Source organism: Ceratosolen solmsi, unplaced genomic scaffold, assembly GCF_000503995.2.
Source record: "Ceratosolen solmsi marchali unplaced genomic scaffold, CerSol_1.0 scaffold10, whole genome shotgun sequence".
NCBI lineage: Eukaryota > Metazoa > Arthropoda > Insecta > Hymenoptera > Agaonidae > Ceratosolen > Ceratosolen solmsi.
The window spans coordinates 14,370,096-14,389,520 of NW_011948412.1; the positions used below are offsets into that span (position 1 = coordinate 14,370,096).

General features: G+C 29.6%; 1 protein-coding gene across 2 annotated transcripts; it reads left to right on the plus strand.

Moving 5' to 3' along the window:
• Window positions 1–14,408: 14,408 nt before the first annotated feature.
• Window positions 14,409–19,154, plus strand: LOC105360211 (aminomethyltransferase, mitochondrial). 2 transcript variants are annotated; one of them, XM_011497054.1, is made up of 6 exons: window positions 14,409–14,624; window positions 15,838–16,185; window positions 17,071–17,411; window positions 17,684–18,003; window positions 18,230–18,312; window positions 18,634–19,154. In XM_011497054.1, the coding sequence occupies exons 2-6, from the start codon at window positions 16,050–16,052 to the stop codon at window positions 18,972–18,974; spliced, it is 1,221 nt and encodes a 406-aa protein (XP_011495356.1). In that variant the 5' UTR covers window positions 14,409–14,624; window positions 15,838–16,049; the 3' UTR covers window positions 18,975–19,154. The 2 variants fall into 2 exon arrangements, with proteins under 2 accessions (XP_011495356.1, XP_011495364.1); XM_011497062.1 differs by having other exon boundaries at window positions 15,979–16,185.
• The last annotated feature ends 271 nt before the right edge of the window (window positions 19,155–19,425 follow it).

The following is a 19,425-nucleotide window of genomic DNA, read 5'->3' on the forward strand; positions in this document are numbered from 1 at the left end:
ATAAACGCATAATCTAATAACCGCGTCGCCCAAAAAGCCTTACAACTATCGGGGTGAAAGAAAAAGGAAAATTTGTAAACAATCGCTAAAGGATTCATCGTCAAAGCTACATTTTATCGATCGACGCCGCTTCGTCACGGGATTCGTACCATGTTTCTATAAAAATTACTTTTAAATATTTCTAAGTTGCATATTTTCATTTAAATCATTACTGTCTTCTATTTATCTTAAAAATGTTATGATATTTTATATGATAATTAAACATTTTTATAATAACAATGCTTTAATATTTTTTTTTACATTATTTCGATGCTACTAAAGACCTTAAGTACACAGTTATTTACTTAATGAGAATTAAATTAAAATTTTAACTTTTTAGATGATTTATTATTAATTCATTGACAAGCAATAAAAATATTACATTAGAGATTAAATGATATTTCAGGGAAGTAACTCAGAAAATTATATTATCTATTTGATTGGAATTATAGTTAAAGTGTAACGAGTCCCGTGTGATGCATGCGCAATGATTTTTGATCGGTTTTACGTTTTTTTCATTTCTAAAAGAAATTAATTCTTAAACATGTATTTGCTCTCAAATAACAGAATTTTTCGTTACAGAGAATTTTCCTCGGATTAAGTAGTATGTAAATACACCTCTTGATATTCACGCAAGCATAAAGAATTACAATAACGAGTACATAATACAATAGGGTTAGTTTTTCTATGTAAATACCTAAGGCGCAGTGGTGAGTGCGTACCCTCGCCCGCGTAACCAAACGGTAATATACTTTTAATGACCAGAGCTTCTGTTTTGTACGTTGATTCGCGCGGGCAAAACAACTAATTGAAAATGACGATGCGAGTGCGCCTCTACCCTCTCTTTCCTTGCAATAGGCCAATAAAAATTGAAAAGAAACTCTTTGGATAATAAAAAAACTTTAATTATGAAAGTGTGATTAAATCACAAGTGGCATACTCGTATTCATGAAAGTTGAGCCGAGCGGCTTTGATCGGGAAAATTCTTGTGTATTCTTTCTGCGAAAAAAAGTAATTTAACGCTCTTTTTATGGATAAAATAAAAAATCTAATAAATAGTATGGAAACATCGTTCACACTAACACGCAGCCACCGATAATAGAAAAAAACATCGATACACCATCATCATAATTGACTGTACAATTATAATTAAATATGTCTGAACAAAAATAAAATTAACACACTTTTTACAATACACACTCGCACTAAACAATGGCTTCTACGCGGTCGTCTCCATACGTATTAGTAGGGACCAACACATCTATTCATAAATTTTTTTTTTCTTTCTTTTTTTATAATTCATTTCTGATTATTACTCAACTGTCGAGTACAAAGTTATTTTTTACTTTAGTATCTAAATACTATTCAGAAACTCCATAACTCTACAAGTCTTTAATATATGATACTTTACAGGCCTTATCTTTCGTATGAAAATTTAAAATGAAATTGCATACGGAATATCATGAATATTTTTCGACGTAAGCAAAAATTAATAAAGTAACAATAATCAATTAAATGTTCGGTAATAAATTTAATTAATTATCTTTTCTGTATTTTGTCTATGTAAAACGAAATATTTCAGAAACTTCTTTTAAAATCCTTAGAAAATATTGAAAAGACATCAGAAATCCTAATTAATTCAAAATAATTTATGAAAATACAATACAGGATTAATTATATTACTTTTAATCAAATATACTTTTTATATTTTTCCTGGTCCCTAATATTGATAATGACAAAGAATTTAAAACGTGATTTTGAATGCATTATAAGAAACTAAACATTACAAATACAGAAGCAATTTATAATATATACGTACCACATCAACGTACCAAAAAAATAACATCATGTTGATAATGAATCTTCATAATCACAATATTCTAAAAATATCTTAAAATGAAAAATAACGGCTGACATGAGTACAGGTTTAGCTCTTACGATTTAATATCAAATGACTGAAGGAGAGAAATCGACAGAAGTATGGTGCATCTTCACGCGTTTTTTCTTTTTTTTTTCTCTTTTAACAAAGGTCGATATTAAAAAAATTCGGCTGTTAAACAAACTGATGGATTACATTTATTTAAAAAGTATAATATATCGACAAGAACGAATTCGCCCGTTAAGATGAATCGTGCCCCGCGAATATGTACAATAAATAAATAAAATTCTCTTTTTTAAACTTTAATTGAAGGGTGAAAAATAGAATACGGAAGAAGCGCAAATTACAAATAGCTCGTAGTATATGTTTTATAATCGATTGAAAGTTAAATCGCAATGATTCTTAAATGAAGCATTAACATTAACAATAATGTAACGAAGTAAATAAGCCAATAAAAAGAAAGTCAAAGCGTCGAAAATACAAGGGCGTGGTAATGGCCCAATTGGCGTGCAGCGGTCATTCTAAATGCAAGCGCCACTATTTGCGATGCCGCGACGAAAAAAAATGACAAAAAAATTTACAAATGTATTGATTTACATATGCCCGTAACTCGTAAGGGGGCCAGCAGAGCAGCTGAGGAAGTAAAATGAAGAAGCATCGGCTCTCGCTCGTAAATGAAACTTCGCGTGACACAAATACCAATAAATAATAACCCGTGAATCATGATGAAGTTAGCGGCAAATAAATACATAGGTGTCTTAAAAGATAACAATAAACTCGGCGCCTCCCTTAACAGAATAATAGCAGTTACGATGAGCGACGACTGAGTACGAGTGAGGGATAGCTAAGAGTGTATTCTCACTGCAAAGCTGGCCCTGCCCATAATCTTAATCTACTTCATGTAAATTTGCCTAAATGTTTATTAATCTAAAAAATGCCATAGCCCGGATGCGCTGGTGTATACTCCCAGCGCATATACACTCACAAATACGACTCGAACTTATAAAAAGAATTATGCGGCTCCGAAATGGAGTTGAAGCACAGGCGAGGCGGTGAAATTGGTGATCGCTGACCGAGCCATACAGACGAAATATAATAATATTACGAACAACGATACATGACATTAATATGCCCACCCCAATAAAACACACAGTATAACGGCACGGACGTAGCAATGCCCATGCCAACGTCACGGCCGACCGGATTTAAAAAAAAAATGGAAAATAGGAAATAGCCCTGGATTTCTTGATGAAAGGGTGTGCAACCCCGCATACCCTTTTATTCATTCATACATTTGCATACACGGGGGCGTACAAAAGTACGCTCTCACAACACAATACACTATACAAATACACTACGATTAAACTACGAAAAATAAAATACACACACTACGGATATGTAAAGTCAATTGATTTTGTAAATTGTTCAGAAGTTTGCAAGCTTGAGATTTATATTCGGCAATCGTATATATTTACTGTTACGTAAGGGAGAAATTAACGTCTTCGGCAAAGATGCTATCGGCATTAAATCAATATAAATAAACTAGGATTTCACCTGGATTAAATGATGGATAAGCGGTGCATTGCTCAATGTATTCGAAGAAAGAGGCAAAATTATTTTTTAGAAGAAAAATTTATAAAAAAAAAGCTTCGTATGTTACAAGAAGGATATTTCTATTCAACGGTGAATTCGCGGCCTTTGTTTTAATGCACAAATCTATACGAGAAAAATGAAACAACACCCGGGCACGATCAAATACAAGTCGGTACTCGGACTGACATACACAACACCCAGATTATGACAAACTCGGATTTGACACGATGATAGTGATCGAGCTTTATCGATCCTCACTAAATGCTAACAGCTACAGCTAATATAGACATGGACAAATAAGAAGCCGGCGTGAAGAAAAAGTTAAATAGAATGCGAGAGAAGGAGGCATTCATACAAAGTCCGGCTTGTCAAGTGAAAAGCAAATGAAAAAGCAGTGAATAAATGCGGCTTTAATCAAGCAAAGAAAGTTTGTTTGTTTTCGATCGGGTTTTAATTTTTTAATGAAATAATCTTGCAGTATAACGAATAAGCGGGCAGCCTGCACTAGCCCTTCATCATCGCTCGTATGACACATGCGAATCGCGACGATAGAGAGCTAACGCGTGCTCACGCCTATTCCCAATAAACCGTAATAATGCGCAGCAATGGAAAAAAAACCGACAGTCTAGCAGTGCGAGCGCCTCGGCATCTACATGCGTCTTCATGCGTGCGGGTAACACACCGGGCCTCCGTAATTAAAAACCGGAATAAGTTGTTTTAATGTCCAATATATAAAAAAAAGGGAGCCAATAGTTAATAAGGCGACAGGTCACTCGACGTCTACATTCCTCGGAATTTCGATATTATATTCGAGGCACATTCCAATTCTGATATTCAAAATTAATACTGGTTAGCATCTAAATTTATTTATAAAACGGATGATGGCGGTTATTAATACGAAAATTCATATTACAATATTAGTCAAGGATTCAAATCAAAATGATAGAGCATAGAGGACCTGCCGCACGAATGCTAATCGACGAAGACGATATCTGGAAATTTTTCGATTTCCGGAATGAATGTCTGCTTCGATGGGTGTGGCACTTTTCAAAATATTCTCAAAATTTCCATTCAATGGGAATATATTTATTTTGTCCCCAAAACCCTTAAAGCTCTATTCCTTCGTATGCATGTCCGAGATAATGACCGAGTGAAATCAATGAAAAATTAACAGCTCCTTAACTGACAATTTGCATAGAAATAAAAATTTTCATTGAAATCGAAAATCAAATATTGTTTAATGATTATACAATATGCATGATAGATTATTTAATAAACCGTCGAGTGGATGCCTCTGTAAGGGTTTTTCCGTTACAGTAAATAAAGATTTTTCTCAAATATTAACCACAGCAAGTAGTAATATAGTAGAAAACAGTAATTACAAATATACCACAATTAAACAGTTGATAAGTATAACTTATACAGGAAGCACGTCGTCGTCTTTCTCAGTGTCTGCTCGTCGTGTATACAACCGCGATCATTGCATCAATTATGGAACAACATATATTGAGTTTAGAATAACCATAATTTAATATAAATAATGAAGAAAATAATCCCCATTCCCAGCAATGACAAGCATACCGCTCATAATCTTCCTTTAACTAATCCTCGTTCAAAGGGTTTACTTATTTTTTTAAACGCAACTAAATCCATATCCATATATAAATTTGATCTTCCAGTTCAAAAATCGAAGTCTCATTTAATTGAGAAAATGTTCTTCCACGATTCCAAAGACTTACATTTCAAAAATATAAAAAGAAAAAAAAATACAAAAAATGAAAACAAGCAAAATATTCCAATCCATTCCATAATCAATATTCCTTTTCCCGTGTTCTCGTTCCACTTATCAAAAAAGTCACACGTCACGCGGGAATCTACGCATAACGAGTAATTTATTGATACATAAATGTAACTAAGTGTTCGTAGTGTAGACAAGTACTCCGAATATAAGTGGGAGATAAGGCGCGATGGAGCAGTTTATTAATAAACTTTACAGGATAAACAAAATCAAACATTGATTAACCATAACCGCTCAATTGTCAACTCTCACAGCTCTTTCAAAATACAGCCAAGAAATATTGTTGATTAACCACAAATAAATATATATATTAGCAATCATGCATAAATATTTAATTATTACTTACATATCAAGAATAAACAGTGTTTAAATAAATAAGTGCGATGGATATATCACATAACATTACGCACAACAAGCGCAGAGGCACTCACTACGGTAAAGGCATATATAAAAATAAAGCCAGAATAAGACTCGGTTCTCGGACGTGAAACGGAGAATATTCGAACACGTGAGAAACTCAATTCTTTATTATGATAAGGGATCATTTGACACGCTATCACCATACTATTATCGAAAACGTAAATTAACACTGAGGTTACAAAATTATGTTCAGATATGAGAATTCCTATTTTTCCAAAGGAAAATAACATCTTCACAATAAGATTTCTACTTTTCTTGATAATTTTCAATTGATCCTTTCAAATAAAGATAAAAAAATGGAGTAAACTCTGTTTTCGAATTTTCCTTATATATTGAGCTTTTCAAGCGATGCAGCCTTGGGTTCTTTCACTTATAGTGTTGCTTTAATAAAAAAAAAAAACATAACACAAACCCCAGCATACACCCAACTGATCCTAAAGATTTCCCTGAAAATCTCACAACAAACAAATCTCCAATCCACGATCCCTCACAATGATACTCCCTCAGTCTCACAAGTAAAAAACGCGTTGTTTCAATTTTGTTTGTGAATTTCTAAGTTAAACGTCAGTATATTAGCTTCTGGATACGTTCATGTAAAACATCCATTTATGCAAATACAAAATTTCAGGAAAGAAATGATGAACAAAAATAAGTAAAAGAATGTTAGAATTAACAAACGTAATCGAACATATCCTGAATAAAACTGCCGACGTATAAGTCGAACGTTACGTTTCAAACTTTAAACATTTACGTAAAATTAGTTACCATATATTACAAGTGAAGATTATCGTTGATTTTGATAAAGCTCGAAAGTCCTCCTATCATTTTGCACGTAGCTTGAAGAACTGAAATTTACTAAGTAACAACAAGCATGAGACTACGAGTTTTCAGCTTATCAAAACGATATGAGGACGACAGGCTGAGTTTAATGGTATAGATTGAGTTTCATCAAAGTCCCCTTTTGGGCAAATATACCGACGTACTTCCACAATTTCTCGCAACTCCAAACGAGTATAATTCCATTATATTTTAAAAGTATAATGAGAACGAAGCCATAAAATGATTAATATTTTGCTTTATAGCTTTCTTTTTTTTTACAATTAATCGAATAATGTTATATAAATTGAAACTTTCGAACGAAATTCTATTCTAGTCAAAAGTAGTACAAAATAAAAAAAGTAGTACTTATTAATTTGTTGCTTTTATAAAAAAGAAAAAGAAAAAAAAATTGGATATTGTATAATTAGAAAAATACGAAAGGAAGTTCCTAAAAATATTGATAAAAAAAATTATTACAATGAAAAAATAAAATATGAATTTTCTCATAAAATATGGAATTACCGATGGATATGCGGGAAAATTTGTGAAACAATATCAACGTTGACAAAATATAGCCTCTTTTCTTTGCATCAATGTCGATCGATATGATTGTTACTATCGTGATCGATCGGTCGGCCCCTATATAAGCAAAAGCGGGATGTATAGTACGAATGAACCTTTAAGAAGTTTATGTTTGAAAAAAGTTCTATGTATCCCAGCGTTTTGATTTGCGGGTTTGATTCATATGATACGCGAATTCTCACTTCGCTTGCATTGAGATTTGACGAAAAAACAATACGTAAAAAATAAAAAATAAGGCGGAAGAGAATTCACGTAAACGCCCAAATAATGTTCGATATCGCGGTTGACTAATGTAAAAAATTGTTTCATTTCTAATTGATACTACTGGAGGCAATTGAAGGCGTATTTTACAGAAATTAAATGAGAAGAAAAAACTTTGAGTCGTAGAAAGAAATGATAATCGAATGAACTTTGCTCAAACGACAGAAATTCTCTATTCTTAAATAATAATTGAAGCTAGGAAGGAAAAATTGAAGTTTGAAATACAATAAAAATGGGAGACAGGATGAATTTTTCGGACAGAGCTAGTAGTCGGATGACGAGAGAGGAAAGCCACGTGTTTTTTTAAAGATTCTCTTTTTTTAGATTAATATATGTTATACATATTGCATATTTACGATAATATTTATATACGTCGAGCCAAACTTGTACGTATATTTTGATAATTAACGTAAATAGAGCAAAATATGGTTTGGCTCTGTTAGCTTTAAGTTTTTTTTTATATGCTCGTCGTAGCGTTAATTAATTAATTACTTAATTATAATCAGTTATTGTTGACTTTGAAGGTGTTTTTACGATGCATAATAGTAAATGCATCTTACACGACTGAATGTTCCGATTTTCTTTTTTTTTTCTTTTTTTTTTCTTTTTTATATGTTTACCCTTTCTTGTTTAGGATAAATATAAAGTCGGTTAAAGCAAATCCAACTTATTGTCGAGACTTGTCATTAATTAAGCCTGGAAACTTATTCCAGTTTTTTAGTAATTTCTTCTACTTTCTTTTTTTATATGCGTTTTTACGCAGATCTCGATCTAGTGTCGAGAATTTCATTTTCTTGTTTGTCTTCTTTAAGAATATAGTTTAGCGAAAAGATTTTTTATTTGTGCTCTCGAGATTCGTTCGTCAGGTTGCATCGATTTATTAAAGTAAAAAGTTCCTAAGCATACATTTCTTGAGACATAAGATCTAAAACATGAATTAAACTAATAAAATTAAAATTTATATCAAACTTATAGAGAAAAAAAAATGCCATCGACAAAATTGACGAACGAATTCCTACGCTTTGCTTGCTAGTCAGAATTGGTTTTAAAATGGAAAAATAATCACAAAAATTACTCAATTTTATTATCGTATTGTTTAATTAACTCCTTGTGTAATTAATAATGAAAAATTGACCGATCTGCGTCGAGCCTGAACGTAAATACTACGGTTCTTTAGTTACTATTCTGATAGAGAGTACCGCGCGCGCGTTATGATCGACGTTAAATATACGTCGTGTTTTTACATTATAAATATAATAATAATAATAATAATTATTATTATTATTATTATTATTGTACGTTATAAACTTAAATAAATCTATTTTTTGTACAAGTCACTGCTATACACGTTTTAGCCACTACCTTATAGCAATTTATGTAGTTTAAGTGTATCTGTCTAATTTAAATTTACATATTAAACAGAAACTTTATATGAAATGATAGATACATACTACTCGCTGTTTCAAAATTTATTTTTTATTTTAGTATACTTTATTCTCTGTTTGTTGGTGAATGTGTTAAATAATTCCTTGCCTTTGTTCTCGCGAATGTTTCCTTTCTTAATACTTAATGTGATATTTCTAGTTTCGTGTGTGTAATAATGATCCCACGGATTTCTATTTATAAAAGCTTGTCTTTTTCTAAATTAAAAGTTGAAAACTAAAAAAGACAAAGATTACATGAGCTGGTTCCAGTAATAAACTGATAACGGATATGAAATTATAAATTAATTTTTTAAGAATTAAATAACTAACATCTCTAAAATACGCTGACGATTGTCATACAAAATTTAGGACACGTGCATTTATTAAACATTACATCGTTAAACTTCTATTAAATCGACTGCATCGAGAGATCGAAATGATTTTAAAATGAAGTACAAATTCATTGTTTTTTTTCTTTATTAAATTTTGTAATTATATTTGTTTTTTGTTAGAACAAAAACAAAAACAAACAAACTTTTATACATACTAGATATTTATATAATCATAATACAATTTTTCGAACTCTCGTTGCATTAGTTATTATTAATTATTGCTGCTAATTATTATTACATTATTCCTAAATCTATTATTATAATAATAACGTCTATTATTATTATTATTATTATTATAATAATTATTATTATTATTATTATTATATTTATAATGTAAAAACACGACGTATATTTAACGTCGATCATAACGCGCGCGCGGTACTCTCTATATTGTCAATTAATAGTTATCGCTTTTGACCAGTTTATTGACGAATAATTCTTTTTTATATCAATCGTGTTTCGGTGAAAAGCGACATAACTGTTTTAAAAAAACTGTGTTATTGTGTCTCGACTTGCATGGGATTAGATCAAATTAACATCAGGACAAAAAATTAACGATATAAGAACTTTAAATGTATCTATTGTCATTCTTTATATGTATAAAAATTATGAATTCGATATAACTGGCAAAAAGTAAAAAAATTCAATTACACATTTTAAAAAAAAATCGATACCTTAATGACTCATAAGTTAATTACAAAAAAAAGAACACAAAATTTTATTAAAAAAAATATAGAAATTTCTATGTCCTGGAATTTCACTATAGTTAATGAGTAGTAAAAACATAAGATGAAAATGGATGAAAAAACGAAGCACAGCACAGAGAATGTAGTTACGGCGTACATATAATATTCCAGTCTCTTTCGGTTACGAGCCACAGTTCCGCAAGTGTAGAATTTTGAGCAAAAGATGAAGAAAGCATGGAAATCCACATTGATGGTGTAATAATAACGAATGCACTTTTGGATAATTTCAAATAAGTATAGGCGAGAATATGTATGCGTAGACGTGAAAGATTAATAATCCAAAAAAGATAATACTTCCGTCATGGACAGTGATTGTAATTAAATAATGAATTGTGGAGTTAAAAGCGTGAGCGACCTTTACTCGGTAGAAATAAAAATAAAAATCTGTGTATCATCGTGAGTCTTTTTCGCAATTCTTCGCTCCTAAGCGCACACGCGGTTATTAATAATTATATAACGATTTTGAGAGAGATAAAAAGTGAAAGCACTCGTGACAAGTATAAAAAAGGGATTTTTAAAACTTCAGGACCCTTGTTCGATGTAAATAGAAAAAGGGAAAAAGTAAGAATCGCAAAAGATAATGCTGTATGTAAAAGCAATTTTCCCTTAAACAAGGTTTTTAGACTTATACGGAAAAAACAGCCATTATATGCGACGAAATTAGCAAGATGTTGAGAAAAATCTTTAAACAAAAAACAAATTTATTCTAGTGATAAGGGTAATGCGATACGCGAAAATTTTGAGCTTCCGTTGCGATACGGTTCGATCGTTCCGTCGTCCGCGGATACTTTGATAAAACCTCGCGTTAATGTCCTTGGACATTCAAAAATGACGATAAAATAAATTCTTACATTGTAAATAACCGCATTCTTTGCACCGCTCTGTGCGAATGAGGAATCTTATATTTGGTCTTTCTACAGCAACACGAAATATAAAAATAAAACATACAAACGAAATTCAACGGAACGTACCGTGCGGACGGAAGATTTACGGAAACTTACATTAAAATTAAGATTTATAGAAATTATTAAATGGTTGACAAGATAAATGTGAAATAATGATGAAATACGATAAAGAAAAAATTGTGTGCGAATGATGAAAGAATATAAATTTAAGCGATTACTGAAAAACCGAGGAGAGAAAATTATTGCGAAAATGTTACGTATTAATGCGGCTGTACAAGAATTAGTAGAGAGAACAAAATTTTACTACCAAGTGGACTAGAATCGCAACCGATGGGCATTATTACAAGCGAAAATGAAATTATAATTAATGAGACGACGTTTTTTCGGAGCGTTTTTTCTAGATACGTTAAATGGAAAAAATGTATCCAAAATTGTACCTACTTTCATTTTATAAATGATATAAATATATATATATATATATACATACATACACGCAAAAATAAAAAATAAATATATATATATATATATATATATATATATATATATATATATATATATACACAAAAAATCCTATTAAATTATTATGTGAAATATAACATGTGAAAGGTCAAAAGATGATTATTGTATCAACGTTCGGAACTGATGAAAATCAAGATAATAGATATTAAATATTATATTCAAACCATGATGGTGATTATTATATACTTAAGTCATGAAAGGAGGAAAAAATAAGTAAAAATTGATAAAAATCATAATTAGCAGAGAGATAAAAAAAAACTTTTAGGCTATTCAAAACGCTGATAAAAATTAAACACTTTAATGTGCTATTGTATCGATCAAAAATGAAAAATAGCGAATATTCGTCTTTTAGTAATGTTTATTAGAAATTCATGATTGTACATTTGTAAAAGGAAAAGTTGTTTTTGAAAAAGATCATTGATGTACCTTGTTTTTTTCGTATGCATATATGTACATATATATATATATATATATGTATATATGTGCGTTTGCGTGTGTGTGCGTGTGCATGTGTATGTGTATATATGTATATATGTATGTATATATATGCATATATGTGTCTGTGCACTATAGATATTCATAAATATATGGCGTTTGCATTTGAGCGTTCGCTTCGAGATCACAAATTGCACGGAGCTGCTCAATTAATATGCCTTTATATCCTGAAATTTTCATTACTCGAAAACATTTAGAGAGCAAGTTAAATTTTAACGGAAAAATTAACCTATGGATTATTGAAAGTGTAACGAGAGATTAAAGGCCTTTTGCAACAGCTCCTCGGATCTCGAATCGATTTATCATTGAACGAGAGAACTGTGCAAATATGAAAGAAAAACAGAAAAAGGGACGCAGCGTAACTATATCTCTCAGTGTATTCTCCAGCACGAGGAACTTTTGGTTGTTTTTTTTATTTGTAACAATAGGAAAAAGAATGAGAATAAGATGATATAAATGTTAAACTATATCTACTTGAATAAAACGACGCTGGAAACCAAGACGACACGATAAATATAGAATAATTCTTTCGTTCTCTATCATATCGTCCATTGTTATTAATCTGCAGAAGAGATAAGAGCAGAAAATGAAAAAACCTCTTCGCATAAAACAAAACGACACGTGATCCGTATTTTTTACACAGACTTCATTCTTTTACGAAAATTTATCTTCTTACACGCGCATTATCACTAGCAATGAAAAGGGCGATCGTCGACCTTACAAACGTTTATGAATACAAATATAAACCGAAAGCACATTATTGTTAAAAATCTTCGCTAGGGTTAACAAACTATTTTTTATTCATGTAAAGTAAGGTAAGACGGTTTTTAAATTTTTTTAACCGCTTCCTTCATATATAAACTATCACCATAATGAAGAAGTATCTAAATAAAAATGTAAATGCGATCGAGTCTCATTGACATCCCGACTAAAAAGAAACAACTACCAACTGACGGTCGTCATTTTCATAATGCGCGTGACAATAAATATTGTAAAAGAACAAAGGAAAAGCGATAAAATAATGGAAAGGAGTGAAGGTACGAAAACGCTTTTCCTCTGTTTTTATCCCTTTTTTCCTATTAACACAGCAAAAGAAGTATTCCTTCATAGGTCTTTTCTTATCTCCAATAATCCTTTCTTCATCCTCCATATACAAGTATCGAAGAAGAATACGATAAAGAAACAAAGAAGTAGAAACTCCCATTCCAATCGACCGCATTTCTCCCCTTCGTAGAATATATTTTGAAAATTTTTTTCTATTCCATTATCCTACCTTGCGAACTTAATTCCTTCCTAACCTGACCTCTCCAAATATTCTCTTTCAACTACTAGTGTGAATGAATGTTGAAATGAAAAAAAATTGTGTAAAAGGGAAGCATCGAGCAAAGAACGACTAAAGCACATACTCGTCGGACCGTAGGGACATTTTGCATTAATTGTGTAAACACGAGAACTTAAGGGAAAAATAAAAATGCAGAAGCGAAAACTAACAAAAAAATTTATCAACGTGCAAAATCACTTTTTATTCACTTATCGTCGCTCCTGTCCCATAATTAATACCGTTTCTTTTGTGTTCCTACACTTTATATCGAAGACTCTTTAATTTTAATTATTTTTCTTATATAAGTTTCCTTCTATTTTGCTATACCATTTTTCAATTTTCATTTCAACAAGTATAGCAGCGACTTATAAAAATAAATATGCGTTTTTCTGTGTTCGAGATGCTATATAATAATATTATTATACTAGCTATTAATTAATATTATTATTATTATTATTATTATTATTATCATTATCGTATGATTATAATTATTACTAGTTAATTATTAGTTAAAACCTACTGTTATTATTTTGCAACTGCTTATATTATCGACGCTCATTATTGTGGTTATAAATCATCGATACATTTTATTTTTATTATTATTTTTATTATTATTATTATTATTATTATTATTATCATTATTATCATCATCATCACTATTATTATTACATGGCACAATAAAAATTTAGTAAATGAATTTCAATCTTATTATTAATCTCGATTTTTTATCTCTTCCATTCATCAATAATCAATTCGATTTTAGCTAATTATTCCTGACCTTTACGATTATCAATTTTCTTAATGAGGTAAGTCTTTTAAGAATATTATCGAGATAAATATTATTATTTTATTTAAGAACTTATAATAAAAAATAATAATTATAAAATCATTAAATTAGTATAGCTAATGTTCTTTTCTAATCATTAGAAAAATTAAATTATTTATTCCAAGTAATTTGTCTAAAATTATAATTATATACCAAAAACCTTAGTACAAAAAAAGTGATAAATAGTAACATAAATGTTTCGAAATAAATTTAATATTAATGTTCTCTATTAATGCTACGATAATATAAGTAATGATTAAATTCTACAATATTACTATTTATAAGAAAATTATAATTGCTGAAAGTATCTTTTAAAATTTTAATAAAATGCCACGAAATCGACAACATGAATAATAACATGGAAGTGTCATATAGTCATGAAGTAGAAAAGTATCCTAACCTCATAAACTTTGAGATCGACCAGTCTTGAATTCAATTACTTCAACTAGTCTGCAAGTGCACATACTTTACCATTTATTGAATAAGCATATTCTAAGAGTAGTGAAGATATTAAAGTACAATAAAATAATATTGTCAAATAAAAGTAAAAAATGTAATACAAGCATTTGAAAGATTAAATAATTCTACAAGAACATAAGAATCCAGTAAGTTATAATCTATTGTATCAATACGTAACACTATTATGAATAATTGTATGTATATTCTACATTTTCTCTTTTAATTGTTTTGTAAATTATACACATATATTTAAATGAATTCTTACGTTAAAATTCATAGAAAATTACAGTAACTTTTTTCGATGCTTCGCTACTCTGTACGTCATAATCTTACCCACATCACAAACGCGCGGCAACTACACTGAATTCAAAATTAATAAATGAATTTATAAAATCTGTAGTGTCAGGCTATAAAAAAAAAATTTATATTTTTGCCTAAAATTAATTATTGATTATGAAACTGAGAATATACTAATTTTAATTCGCTTCAATTTAATAATAAAATTAATAAGTCAAATTTTATTTTATTTTAAATACAATTAATAAATAAGTTAACACGATAATAGATTTTATAGGTTTTAAGTAATTATAAATAAAAATAAATGTTAATTAACTCCCAGATTATCACAAATATAAAAATTAAATCTATATATATTTTTTTGTATAATTATTTTTTAACAAATTATAAAATTATATCATTATTTAATTCCTATAAAATATAGTATTGTATGGAATAACAAATTTTACCAAACTTAACCTTACAAAGAAAATATTAATTAATAATTATTTTTATTAAATTATGTTTAAATTTGAGACACCGGGGTATATTAATTTGAAAAATTAAGTCATATTATTTAATACAATTAGCAAACATGAATTTTTCCAAATCTCTTTTTTTTTCTAGAACAGATAGTATTAGACTGAATAATTATAAAGTATTCTAAAACCTATGCTAAAAAATGAACCAAAAACATAAAGTTCATTCATTGTTATAATAAGAGTACCTTGAAAAATGTTCTTTCTCAAAATTTTCTTTGTTACTGTTGTTGTTGTTGTTGTTGTTGTTGTTGTTGTTGTTGTTGTTGTTATAATATATAATTTTAAATTTTAAAAACAAATTTCATAATATGTTTATATAATCTTTTGGTTAGTTATTAAAATACTTAAACAATAGTTTTAAAGCTTTAAAATATATTTAAAAATTGCATTACATGTCCTTTATATATAAATTTTTATATGTAAATCTTATAAAAAATTTTTAATAATTCCATAAAATTGAATTGGTATATAAAATCCCTCAATAATCCAAATAAAGCATCCTATGCGCACATCATAAATAAAAAGTTTATCTGTTACACAGAATAAAATAAGCCCAAGAGTTATTGATTTGTTACACTTTTCGATTACATTTGCGAATGATAAAGTTGTTGGGTAGAAGCATCTCGAGCCTTATCACACAAGAAATTAACGTTTAAACTGATGCTCGTATATCTCTTCCAAGAGCATAGAAAAAAACAAGCACGAGAAGAGTGTAAAAAAGTTATTCGGTAACGTGAAAGTTACAGTGTAAAGATGACATTGTTGACTGTGTTCAAACAATTCAAGAAATTTCAAGATGCTGGAAAATCGGTAGCAAGATCGCTCTCCATTAAGGATGATCAAGAATCGAAAAAAACTTGCCTCTATGATCTACACATCGAGAATAATGGTAACGTTGTAATAACACACCTACATAAAATAACGTGCATTATTTTATGTAATTTTATTTATTTATATAAATGTAATGTATTTTATTTAAATTTTTCCTATTAATTAACTTGCACTACGTAACTATGTAAGAAAAGTAATAAGTTCGGAGATTCATAGGATCGTATATTACATGCGTAAGCAATTAAAGCTAATTATATAGTTATTATGTAGAATTTATACAATATTGTATAAATTACAATATTTTATTATTTAGAAATATACAATATTTGTAATAAAATAATACTTTAACATAATGGAAGTTCTGCTTTATGATAGATATTTATATATTTTGAATAATATATATTCTTAAATAATGTTAAATTATTATAAAATAAAAGTTCCTTGTTTCTTACACTAGTTATAGTTAATAGATCTTTTGTCCAATTAATCTCATTGAAACAGAGTATAAATTAAAAGAATTAATATAAAAATTTCATTATAAAACTTTACTTAGAACTATGTGGTGATAATACTCTTTAATAAAAGTGAAAACAAACCAAAAAATAAGAAGTAAATTACTTTAATTAATACAATTGCAGTCTATAAGAATGTGGACTTTACCATAATCACATTCTCCTATAATTATCTTACAAGCAATGCATACACATATTTTAAATTTCATCGATTTTTTTACGAATTCATCTACATTTATGTTTGCGTTTGTAGCCATTAAAAAGAACAAATCATCTTTCGTACAACGTTTAAAAATTAAATATTGAAAATGTCTGATAAACATAACGACATAGATAAACATAACGAACGTCATAATTTTATAATTTATAAAGTGAAAAATAAAAAAACATAAACTTACCTTAAAAAACCAAATTTGTAACATAAAAAATAGGGAAAATGGTGAATTTCTCCGGTTGGTTGCTCCCGATACAATACCGGGATTCAATCACAGCCTCGCACCAACACACTCGTACCCACGCGTCACTCTTCGATGTCGGCCACATGCTGCAGAGTCATGTGAGCGGATGCGACTCGGGCGAGTTTCTAGAATCTCTCACGACCGCGGATCTCCAGAACTTGGCCCAGGGTGGCGCCGCACTTACAGTCTTCACCAACAAAAGCGGCGGTATCCTCGACGATCTTATCATTACGAAAGATCGAAATGATCGTTTTTTTGTAGTATCCAATGCTGGAAGAAGAAACGAGGATATAGAACTCATGTTGGGAAGACAAGTATACCATCTAATTTTACGTTTTCTTAATCAATCCACATAAGAAAAATATTAAAATATTCGTATCTGAAAGAATTTGTATTTGATAATATTTCGATTATGTAGAATTAAATTAAATATAATTATAACTTAAATTTAGTATCACAAACAAAATATTATTATTTGTAAGTGCAGAATTAATGGACGCACATAAAATAATTGGCAATAAATACCAAAGTGTATTATTATTACATAAACGAATAACCATCAAAAATTTCAAAATTTCACTTCAAGGCTGAAATGAAATCCCAAGGCAAAAACGTGACCATAGAGTTCTTGGATCCTTTGGAACAAGGTCTGATCGCTTTGCAAGGACCAAGTGCTGCGACAACTCTCCAGACCTTGGTAAAAATCGATCTTACAAAACTGAAATTTATGAATAGCGTGGAGACCAAGATCAATCAGAAGTCTGTGAGAATATCACGATGTGGCTATACCGGCGAAGATGGCTTCGAAATTTCGGTCAACGGAAAAGATGCGCGAACAATTAGCGAAATGATTCTTGAAGTACCTGATATTAAACTCGCTGGTTTAGGAGCGAGGGACAGTTTGAGGTGATTTTTTCTTAAGATAAATTTTTTTTTGCATTTATAACCATTCATCAATTGTTAAAATCTTTTGTTAAATATGTATATATATATATGTTTAATAATTTAAATGAATTGATACTTCTGTTAAATAAATATATATACAGATATCGCGCGTTTATTATAAATAGTAAACATAAAATTACGGAAACAGCGTCTTAACAGGCATTTAAATATATTAAAACTGTTTCAGGCTAGAAGCAGGATTTTGTTTATATGGACATGATATTAATGAGTCTATAACACCTGTTGAGGCTTCGTTGCAATGGCTAATTGGTAAGAAACAGTGATTTAAAAAAAAATTTTTGAGGAAAAATTTAACGTATATTTATAAATAGTTCTTAGTTAAAAAAATAGATTTCACATATATTTCAAATTATATTATGACAATTATATTTTCCAAATTAAAGTATTTCATTGAAAATGTCAAGTTTTCATAAAAACACTATTTTTGGTCTTTAAGTAGAACATGTTAAATATTTGATTAAATCCATTTCTATAGTTAAACAAATATAAAGGCTAAATAATAACGGATTTTGAAATAATTTATTAACGTTAATTTATGATATAAAAGAAAGACATTTCCAATGTTCACAGCAAAGCGGCGTCGAGAAGCAGCGAACTTTCCGGGTGCAGAATTCATTCTCGAGCAAATAAAGAATGGACCGAAGAAGAAACGCGTGGGCCTGATCCTCGGCCAAGGCCCACCAGCTCGCGAAAATGCAACGATATTGACATCGGCGGGCGAACGCGTAGGCATAGTGACCTCGGGAGGTCCAAGTCCCACTCTTGGCAAACCCATCGCCATGGGTTATGTGCCATTGGAACACGTTCACACCGGCACCCCCGTTCTCACTGAAATCCGGGGCAAAACATACAAGGCCCTCATAACGAAGATGCCTTTTGTTAAACCACATTACTACAGCGACAAAAGATAACTTGTGGAAATCTAAATCTGGTCATCTGTATATAATTCTTAATTCGAATTTATTGCGCAATAATTTTATATGCTATTTTTTCAATAGATACGTACTGAAAAATGTATTTGAACGAACATTTATTTTAACTATCCTTTTTACTTTAAGTGAGCATTCATTAATACAACGATACTACTAATTGTTTTTTAGTACAACAATTGTAGTTAATATTTATTAGTTGCGAAATATTTTATAACAATTGATGTATCATCTTTTAATTCGATTCGCTACTTTAATTCAGAAAAGTTTCATGCAATTATACAACGATTATAATTGTAGTTGTTTTAAGCAATTAAATTTGTTATAAAAATGACATTGTTTAATAAATTCCCTTTTTTATTTTATTTATTTTAATTGAGTATTATCTGTCTAAATATTACAAATGATTTTTTTAATTAAAAGATGAAGACAA

Coding starts and splice junctions, on each gene's coding strand:
- LOC105360211 (XM_011497054.1), top strand. CDS start 16,050: ATGACATTGTTGACTGTGTTCAAACAATTCAAGAAATTTCAAGATGCT. Junction 16,186..17,070: donor TCTACACATCGAGAATAATG/GTAACGTTGTAA, acceptor CATAAAAAATAG/GGAAAATGGTGAATTTCTCC. Junction 18,004..18,229: donor GGAGCGAGGGACAGTTTGAG/GTGATTTTTTCT, acceptor AAACTGTTTCAG/GCTAGAAGCAGGATTTTGTT.